General features: G+C 39.7%; 1 protein-coding gene across 1 annotated transcript in view; it reads right to left on the bottom strand.

Annotated features, from left to right (window-relative positions):
- Positions 1-10,266, bottom strand: part of LOC102306697 (zinc finger protein GLIS1) — a 64,392-nt gene that overhangs the window by 33,667 nt on the left and 20,459 nt on the right. The window contains exons 2-3 of the mRNA XM_005924537.2: positions 3,516-3,580; positions 2,459-3,387 (exon numbers count right to left, since the gene is read on the bottom strand). Of these exons, the coding sequence (XP_005924599.1) occupies positions 2,459-3,352 (894 nt within the window). The 5' untranslated portion in view covers positions 3,353-3,387; positions 3,516-3,580. The remainder of the gene's footprint in view (positions 1-2,458; positions 3,388-3,515; positions 3,581-10,266) is intronic.

The raw sequence follows: 10,266 nt of genomic DNA, 5'->3' as shown, positions 1-10,266 counted from the left end.
CTCTTGTGCTGCATTTCTGAAACTGCATAGGTAATAATCCTGGGGACTTGTAGTATTCAAAAACTGCACACAATGGCCACAAATATGAAAAACCATCTTTTTGTCTTTAGGAACATACTTTCCATAAGAGACAATCATTTAGCTGCTGATCTAAGGACAATGCATAATGTCTATGCTAGGCAATAAATTAAATGCATCTGTCAGAAAAGGCTCAGGGTGATCAGCGGTTTTCGTATGCTTAGACACATCCTCCATTCATACATTCATTCATTCCTCCTCTGGCATTCATGAGTCAGGGAAACCTGTTGTGACGAGAGGAAAAGGTTTAAATCATTTCTCTGTCTAACAGATGGTTCATCAGTCTGGCAGAAATCAGTAGAAGACTGTGAGCTCATTAATGCCTTTCAAACCCAGTTAAAGCTCCAAGTGGCCCTGGCCCATGCGATGCTGGAAAGGATGAGATACTGTATGTTTTGACTGACTGTTCTAAGATTTGGCATGTGCTGGATAAATCTCTCCAAGTGAAGGGAATAAACAAACAAACAAAAAACGTTCATTCTCACAAAAAAAAAACCACATACACTGTAGCAGCCAGCTTAACTAGACATTAACCAACAGGGATGCATGCGCAGACTGGATTGGACACAAAACAGCCTTTAACCTCTCGGTTTTCTAGTACTATATTTTTCGGACCTTAAGGCGCACGGTCGATGAACGAGTCTTTTTTCATACATACGGTGCATATGGAATATAAGGTGCATTCAGCAAAACAAAACAGTCAGTCAAACTCCCACCACTCAACTCGTTCCATTGATTCATTAATGTTGAATTCTCTTGCAGCTACTCTATTCCCATGTTGTCACAGTATATTAATGACTAACCTTATATTTTACAGCACCCTGCCATGCGATTGCATTTGTCCCTAACCATCAGGAATCCTCACGTTAACTTTTGAGTGGAAAAAAGTTAGCATTCATCCTCCAGCTTCACTGTGTTTATGTTATGCTAACATAGCTGTGTCGCTAGCGATCACGTAGCACATCATTATATACCATGCTAGTCCAACTTCAGTAACCCTACAAAAGTCACTGCTGTTTAGTTTTCTTCTTCTTTATTTATGTTAGAAGTGATAGCAGAGCTGTATGTTTTAATTTATTCAGAAATCCCATACAGAACATGGTATATCATCCTTAGGTAGAAACTAGCAAGCTAACTTCCTGCTAACTTCTAACTCTGTTAAATTTCATAAATTCTGTTTTCATGGATGCCTGGATGTTAAACTTAATTGTTACACCTGGTAAAGCAGCAACACTGATCATTTTATTAAAGATAAAAGAATTTAGACCGTTTCTAACTCTCAGTGATGTCGCAGTGTTTATTGTGTACCACATAAAGTTGGTTCAAGGTCAGTAAGCAAACAGAATTCATACATAAAGTGCATAAGGCTCACTGTCAATTTTTGAGAAAATTAAAGGATTTTACGTGCGTCTTATAGCCCAAAAAATACGCTGCCTGTACGTCCATTAGTTCTTAGGTGAGAATAAAGCAGCTATCATTTGGGTTTGTTCACAGTTGTGATCCTCTTGTGTCCTGCATCATGTTCCCTTCCTTGATCAACAGGTCCCAACATTCTCGTTATATACCAGGGGAATCAGGAGAAAACCGCCTTCTGGTACGATGGCTGTGCATGCCAGTACTTTATCACAGCCACACATTTAGGGGGACCCATTATGCTTTTCTTCATTTCCTTAGGTAATATATATATGTCTATGTTATAATTGCGGATGCTCATTAAGTTTCACATAATGACATTAGTGTATGTACAATCCTCATTAATTGCAGATGGCTACAAACGCTTGGCTTTAGTTTCCATCTGCACCTGATTCTGTATGAGCTAGAGCAGATATCCCTTATATGGCTGTCTCAGACACACAAGCCCCACCCAATTGCTGTTCAAAATATCTTTTTATGAGGGGCATCAAATCAGAAGAAAGTTAGCTTAAAGGAAGGGAAGGGGAAGAGAACTAAAAGACTTGTTTCAGATAAAGGATGACAAAGAATGGTTATTTTGACCTGGGAATCATGTCAAGTGGGTCTACTAGAAAACATGAAGTTAGAAATAAGTATAACAGGTCCCTTTCAAAGAATTAATGGACACAAAGTGCTGGTTTTATGTTTTGATGCTTAAAACCCCTTCCATTTGACAAGGTACTACTAAGAATATTACTGTTATTGCTAAATTAAATAGTTGCCGCATTGCTCTAATAAACTACTGTTGTATAAATTCCTTCATGGGGAAAACTCTTCCAAGAGATTTCTGTTTTGCAGTTTGAGAAGTAGTTTGTGTCTTCTCTCGGTAACTTCAGATTGTTTTGTTTTTTTGTTTTTTTTAAACGGTCCGTTCTGACTCGGTTATCCATTTATTCTGTCATTTAACTGTTGACTAAAGCAAACTCACCATGCACTTGTTGGGTTTTTCTCCAGAATGGACCCTCATGTGGATAAGCAGCTTGTAGCGAGCATTGAACGGTTTGTTGCGTCGCACGCAGCCAGTCCAGAAACATGCAAACTCCTCCCCTTTTCTCTGGTCGATGTGCACTTTCTCGATGTGCCTCACTAGCTCCTCCTGGGTGCTATAAGTGGCACTGCAGTCGATCCAATGACACGGTTGCTCCTGCTGGTCAAGCGTGGGGTCCTGTCCCACAGGTACGTTAATCATGGGGGACTGAAGAGAGGACTGTGTGCTGTCCTGATTGCTGTATCCTTGAAAAGCCTGATTTAAATGGTACAGCTCCCCCTGCTGGTTGCTAATTTGAAACTGTTCCCTCTTACATGGCAAGAAATCATCTGCAGGTTCTTGTTTTACGGAGCAATATTCCTCCTGTGGCTTTTGTTGTTGTTGAGACAATTTATTGTTGGCATCAGAAAGAGGCAAGCAAGATGCAAAAAGTAGAGATGAGGAGGCAGAAGACAGTGAGGAAGGTGGCGAGGCGAAAGATGAAGATGTGGCACAGCTGGTGAGCATGTAGGAAATTGGGAAGGAAGGCTGAGGGTAGCAGGTAAACCTCTGAGTGCTGTTTTGGGTGTCTGTGTGAGCTGTGGTTGCAAAGTCCTCCACAGTCTTTTCTACGTGGGATCCGGCTGTCTTACAGTTGAGCAGGGAGGTGAGGTCACGCCCAAGCGAGGAGAGCGACAGTGAGGTCCTGGGAAGACAGCACAGGCCTCCCGAATGGATCGATGGCTGGCAGAAGCCACCAGAAGACAGCGGCGCCTGAAGATCCTCAGCATCCTCAAACACACTTCCAAATCCAGGAAGAGTCACATCTGGAGGCCCGAGATCAGGGGGCCACATGCCAGCCCCCACTCACAGACTCCCACCAAGAGATCCTGTCAGTAAAATCGTTGAAGTCGATTATCTTGGAGCAATTTTAAGACCCCATTGTAGATAAAACCCTCTGCAGCATCTTTTCGCATTCAAAGGTAATCAAATTAGATTCATGTGCAACTTCTGGCACCTTCTGAATGTGTAGACTTCAGTCATTTGTTCCAAAGTGTTGCGTGGTCAGTCATCACTCCAGCACTGTGGGAGACAAAAACCAAACCCAAATGAGTCATCATAAAAAATACATAAATTTAAAAAAGTGCTTGAATCTTTTATGATCGAAAAAACAGTTTAAAACCTGAAGAATTGCATTCAAGTATATGTACCCTAGTTTTCTTGCCTAACTACGACACAAGTTTTGAAAATAAACAAGGTCAGTTAGCTGCAAAAGCTACTGCTGAAGCTAGAGTTAAAGCTGACCTACAGTATGATGCTCTTTGCAGCTCCATAATTTTAATATTGGAATCTAGCAGAACATCTTTGCATAGGCCACATTTCAATAATAATCCTTATTTATCTTATCCTGGGCCTTGGTGCAGCCCCTGTGTTCATCTAGTGTCTGAAACAAGTTGTTCTAGCCTATCTGCCCTTAACTTTTCTGTCTTCTGACTGGCTGTCTTTTGCAGACAGAGCGCTAAAACAACAGGTGGGTGGGGATTTACTGCTCAAGGGCAGTGCTGACATAAAAAGGGCCTACTATACAGAAATCTATAGTCAAAAGGGCTGTGAACCAGACAGATAAATGTTGTAGAGCAAAAAATAAAATATAATAGCCTGAAATTTAAAAAGATTAGCGTACGATGCAGCATGAAATGGAAACGCTGCAAAAAGTCACTGCGCCGGAACGAGACACGTGTGATGATCTGTGCATTTGAAAAGAGATATTCCATCTCTTACACTCAAGCCTCACCACATCTACCATGGAATTCACCCATCAACCACTGGTTCATCGCTCGGCCATTGCCTCAGCAGAGTTTCCTTCACAAACAAATTTCCAAAGATGCTTCTCTCATGAGAAGCATTACTCTAAACTTAAGGACTCACAAAACTAAGAAAATCTTGATCAAACTGGGGATTATTTTCACCAAAACTGTCTGTAACACTCTGGAGGTCCTTGGATTTTATGGTGTTTAGTGTCCTGGCTGTTGGGTTTAATGATTTGTTTTTTTACTTTCATTTTAAAAGAAAAACCTGTTTCATTTCTGACCACTACACAACATGCAGAAGACTGTTTAAAAAAAAAAAAAAAAAAAAGAGGACTGGAACGCTCATATTGTCTAATGAATGTTTCTTATAAAAATTCAATACTTGTATCACCTTGAACTGACAATTCATTAAACATTCATGTGTTGTGTTGATAAAGGATGATGTACCACTCATGCTGCTAAAGAGGACTTGTGAGCTTGTTTCAGTCTGAAACACTAATCAACACAAGAAGTTTTTTATTTATAGTAATTTATATTGAGCAGCACGGCTCTAGCCTAGGACCTCTCAATCTTTATGCAAACATGGGTGGAAAGGAAAAGGTGGTGAGAGCAGTGACAAGACCCAACAGGCATCAATAAGAGCAGATTTACTTTGATCAAGTCAGATACACCATGAAAAGGAGGAACTGGGGTGGAGGCTGTCTAAAAAGAGGCAGATCTGCACCTAGTATGGGACCGACTAAAGCACAATAAACAGTGTGCCCTTGAAAAGATTTACCAATTGGTTATGTAGAAGGGTATCAGCTGAGCCATCAGCTAATGTGGGCTGGTAATGAGATGAGCTGCTGAGCCCGGAGTGCAGCCGAGCTCGACTTTGAGACCTGAACTAACGCTGCGCTGTTTGGAGATCAAACAGAAGTTGACTCAAGTAGATTTACCCCAACTCCCTAAAAGGCCTTAAACACAATCTATAAACAGATTTTGATTTGTAAAAATGATGGACTTGCCCTTTTAAAGACAGCACTTAGCACATTTTACCATGTCGGCTGAACTGAGTCAGGATTGATTGTAACTCAGCTGGTGTGACAACTTGCCACGCTGTTCAACAGTATGAAGCATGAAACCCAGACTGTCTCATTCTCTCAATGTTATTCCCTCATTTCCATTTTGTGTCCAATCATTAACAACAAATAGACCACAGTGACCAGAAGGAAAGGTTTTGGATGGAGTAAAAACCAAAACAAACACAGTCCAGCGCTCCTTGTCAGCAGACTTCAGTCAAATATCTTAGAGTGTAATTCTGCAACGAGTGTGTGTTTGCTGCTGCGACACTCAGAGCTGATTCATTACTCCAGGCATTTAGGCCACCCTTGCAGCAAACAGCCAGTTGCTGTGTGGCAGCCGATTGCCTGGAACCTGGTCCAGATGCTTGTTAACAGAGGAAGAGTAATGGACCGCATCTCACCGCTTGCTACTGATGCAATACAGGGAGGCTGGAAAATGGTGGGCCAAACACAAGCACCCCCACCCCTGTCACATATACAGTAGCTCTACTGTGCAGAAGTCCTTGACTGTTTATTGGACTTGACTTGATTTCCACAGTTCTCTACCATCTGCCAGATATCGATGATCTAATTTTCAGTAGGATCGCTGCCACGTGTAATTAGTCATTGGAAAGATTCAAAAGGATTTTATGCTGATGGTTATTTTACGAGCCACAGGCCAACACAGCTAAGAGGATGAGTAAGTTCAGTTCTGTAGTTATATTAGCTGACGAAGGAGTCGCTAAGTGTAGGTTAATGCCCATAGTTTCCTGTTATAGTCTGGTTTACAGTTTTACGATTCTTCCTGTAAATCGCTGGAGTTCCCCCACCATAGTCATGTCATGGGAACTGTGGTTGACTTTTAATTAGAGAGGCTGCGATGTGTCTGTGTGTCGATGAGTTGCAAGGGATTAACGATAGCAGATGTGGTTTGGCATGTTTGAAATGGGATAATTCCAAACTAGATCCTTTTAGCTGTAAGAGCTTATGAATATGAAGATTTGATGTTCACATTCGTAATCTAACTGCTCCTCTTTAGCGTCAAACCGGGACTTGTGTAAACATCCTCTATGCCATAAATACAGCTGTAAATATAGCACACAGAGGACGTTTTTAGCATTGTCTGTTCGCAAACCACTTTGGTCTTGATCCAGAAAGAAGAGTTAGATGGCAATACTAAGAAAAGTGACCCACAAAGCCTCAACTGAACCAGCAAACTCTATGAAATAGCAGCCTCATCTCATGTGGCGTCTTTTAAGGACTCACTCGCTGTGGTTAGCTAAACACAGCTGTGGCATTTCAGGACAAGCAAATGTGTACTTGTCTCAACAATAAGCACTTTGGGTCTTGAATTACAAACTTTTTCAGTGCCTCTTGGTTCAACTCAAACGTGGGAAAGATATCCTTATTAAACTGAGAAATGCGAACACATACAACAGAATTAGGTTTCCCAAATCTTCATAAATAATCCAGAGCTGTGGCAATTAGAGTTCACTGACTTGTGCTAAGACTGAGCACACATTACTAAGTAAATAATATTTATTTCTTGTTTTCTACTCTTATCACCATCTTGCCCAAGGACACTTCGACGTGCAGACTGGAGGAGCCAGGAAATCGAGCCTCTGACCCTCTAATTAGCAGACGACCAAAAACAAAAAACAAAACTAAAACAAAATATAAACAAACAAAAAAAAAAAAAACGTGTGTAGATTAAAGATATCATACCACACCAAAAGATGATATTTCCCAGTAAAAACCACATCTGTAAACAACAAAAACCTGACTGGTGGGTCTTGAACCCACAAACATTGAATCACATCTCAAGTGTTTGACTAGGAATCTAACGTGCTATTGTTTGCACCAAAAAGCCTGTTACAGATCAACTTTATTTACACATAAGAGTAAAGTTTAGTACACACAAATACGCAGGATCTCATTGTTTTGCACTGTCAAAACATGCTGTCAAAACAGCACACAGTTTGAGTTATCACTTCATCAGGTGCATGTGAACTCAGCATTTTGTCAGATTCTTATGAGTAAGACTTAATATGTTTGTCTCTGGGAGCTTTTGACAGAGGAAAAAGGTTCTCCAAGCACAGAACGGTCAGACTACCCTCTCCCACCCAGCCCTTAAAGCTGAAGTAATCAATATGTGTTATGCAAGCGTTTAAGAACAAAGATGAGCGTGTCAAAGTGTTTCGGTTTCTTTCAGCTCATTGTTTTGGATGAATGTAAACTTGATGCTCTCATCAATCATGTTTCCAGACACAGCAGGAAGCCGTTTTAGTCAAAGAGCTCTGATAAAACCTCTGTGCACAACTTACTGAGCACCAGACCAAGACAGACGGCGTTAGTGACCAGCTGTTGAACATGGCAGAGGAATTAGTCACTCCCTATGGAATTTCTTTTGTGATTACTGTGGCTAAAAAATGCTTTGCAGCAGCTTTTCTCAAAACTTCCAGATTCATGTGGCAAAGATTTATGTCCTTTTACTGCATTAAAATTGTAATTATTGCAAACTGTAGTTATATACACATTGCAATTATAGCAACATTACAAGCATAATGTTCATAAGTGTAACTTTTTTAGAGAAAAACTGCATCAACTTAAAATGGAAAGAATGTATCTGTTTTTACAGTACACACATGTCATGTTAACAACACTTTGTTTGCAACATTTTCCCAAGCTCTTTAACGGCAATTCTTTTTCTGCACACCTTAACTATGCACAAAAGGTATGAAATTACAGGATAAATCATGGCCCAAATGTTGTTGTTTTAAAAGCTTTGTGGGTGACTTCACTAATACAAATGTTAAAAAAATTAAATTGAAAGTTCTTGAGTAATTTTGGTTAATCTCAGAAATAAAATAAATTCCAAGATGGACTAAATGGCAAATAAAGAATGGCCTATTTGGTGTTGGTGGAGACCAAAATCAGTTTTTTCCTAACACAACATGTTAGTGATAAATTTAAAACATGGTTTGGTGCCTTCAGGCTAAAACAACAGCAGCAATCAGGAGGATTAGCTAAGACAACCTTTTGATATGTTTTGGTGCAGCAATCCCCAACCCCGGACCACCGACAGGTACTGGTCCGTGAGCCGTTTGGTACCAGGCCGCGAGAGTTGAGGCTCGGGTTATGGTTTTCAGGGATTTTATCGTTAACTCTGTTTCCCTGGGTCTTTTCCCGTGTTGTAGTTGCGCGTCTTATTTTGAAAGAAATATTTATGCGTTACCATAGCGACCAGAGAGCATTAAGAGGAAGATTTTACTCTTGGTGTTGTTGGCGCATTTCAGGAGAACGCTGCTAATAAAGTTACACAATTACACAGTGAATTTGCGTTGATTGTTGTGTTTACACAACAATATATAGTTTTTGTCTTGGTCGTATCATTTTATTTTATTGTATTTATCTGCGACACTGTAAAGGCCGTTCTGCGAAAATATTGTTGACATTAAACCGGTCTGTGGCACAAAAAGGTTTGGGACCGCTGTTTTAGTGAATAAAGTAGAAAGACATGGAGAACACAAACCTCTTTGTGTTTGTGTCCTTTTTAAATGATCAAATAGTAAAAACAACAAAACAAGAGTTTAAAAGGTAAATATTCATTATCTACTATTCTGAATAATATGTGCATATGTGTATGTGCAGTATTTACAATATTTTTCGTGTACATGTATTCATCAGTGATGATTTTCATATTGGCTTACAGAAAGAAGTTTCTATAATATCAAAACAAAGTAGCATTTCTAAGACATATTTGCATCATTCATTTCAAAGTACACCTAAGTTCTGATTTGTAACTCTCCCATTGAGTTATAGACTTCTCACATAAATCATGCCAGACTAAAACAAGTGTAAATCTTAGTTCCTGAATTAGAAAGAAAATACATGTAGAAATCCCCAAGGCAGCAGCATATTTCAGGTTAAGACAATATGTTTGCAGGAGAATAAAATCTCATAAATGTGGCTGGCAATGCATTAAAGAAAGCTTTTTAATTACATAACTAGTTTCACAACTGTCACTTGTGTTTTTATAATGAACATGAGAGACCAGTATCCCAGTAACCAAGAAACTTGGCCGCAGTCTGAGAGTTTACACTTCTCTAAATAATTTGTCTCAGATCCTCCAATTTCAAAACACCTTAATCCTGTGAAAACAATTTTGTGGGATTGTGGTATGCTAATAAATCCTAGTTTACTGCATTTTCAGGTCATTAGCCTATATTTGTCCACAGGAAACTGGAAAGGCAAACTTTTTTCCTAACAGCTTCCTGCTTTATATTCAGTACACATTCACACCTTGCTATATTCATACAAGTGACTGCACTAAAGATTCAAATAAGCTTCCCTACTTTCCTCTTATGTTTTTATAAGTACTACTTGCTCGTGCTACAGTTGGTCACCAATTTTAGTTCGATGTTAGGTGGTTGCTCGGAAACATGATGACATCACTATATATCATGCATAATGAAAGCTTTGTGGATATAAATTAGATGTTACTGTTTTGAAACTGAAATTAAATCCTTAGTGGTTTTATGAGGTGTTAAAAGTGAGTAAATGCTACAAATGGTCAGTGATTTTAGCCTGTTTGTAGGTGCTTGCTAGGCAACATGATTGTATTAATCATAACATCCAATATAGATAAAAATCTTCAGGGGCCAGTGTTGGATGTTCAACTCCTGATGGGGTAAGAGGAATTCGCAAGCAAACAAACACACGGAGATTTCATGTATTAAAGTCAGATTTTCCAGAAAGACAAACCAGTAACCAGTAACTAAGTAATTATTCTCCCATTTATTCCCCTATAGATCTTTCTATATATTGAGGCATCTGTTTCTTTCTACTACGTCAAAATTCTATGAACACTCCCCCCCCCCCCCCCTCCCCCCTTATCACCTCCCCCCCCCCCCAA

This window comes from Haplochromis burtoni, unplaced genomic scaffold (assembly GCF_018398535.1).
Source record: "Haplochromis burtoni strain Fernald_Lab_line unplaced genomic scaffold, NCSU_Asbu1 Contig_78, whole genome shotgun sequence".
Classification (NCBI taxonomy): Eukaryota; Metazoa; Chordata; class Actinopteri; order Cichliformes; family Cichlidae; genus Haplochromis; species Haplochromis burtoni.
Note: the sequence above shows the minus strand (reverse complement) of the source record. Positions and strands in the feature narration are given on the sequence as shown.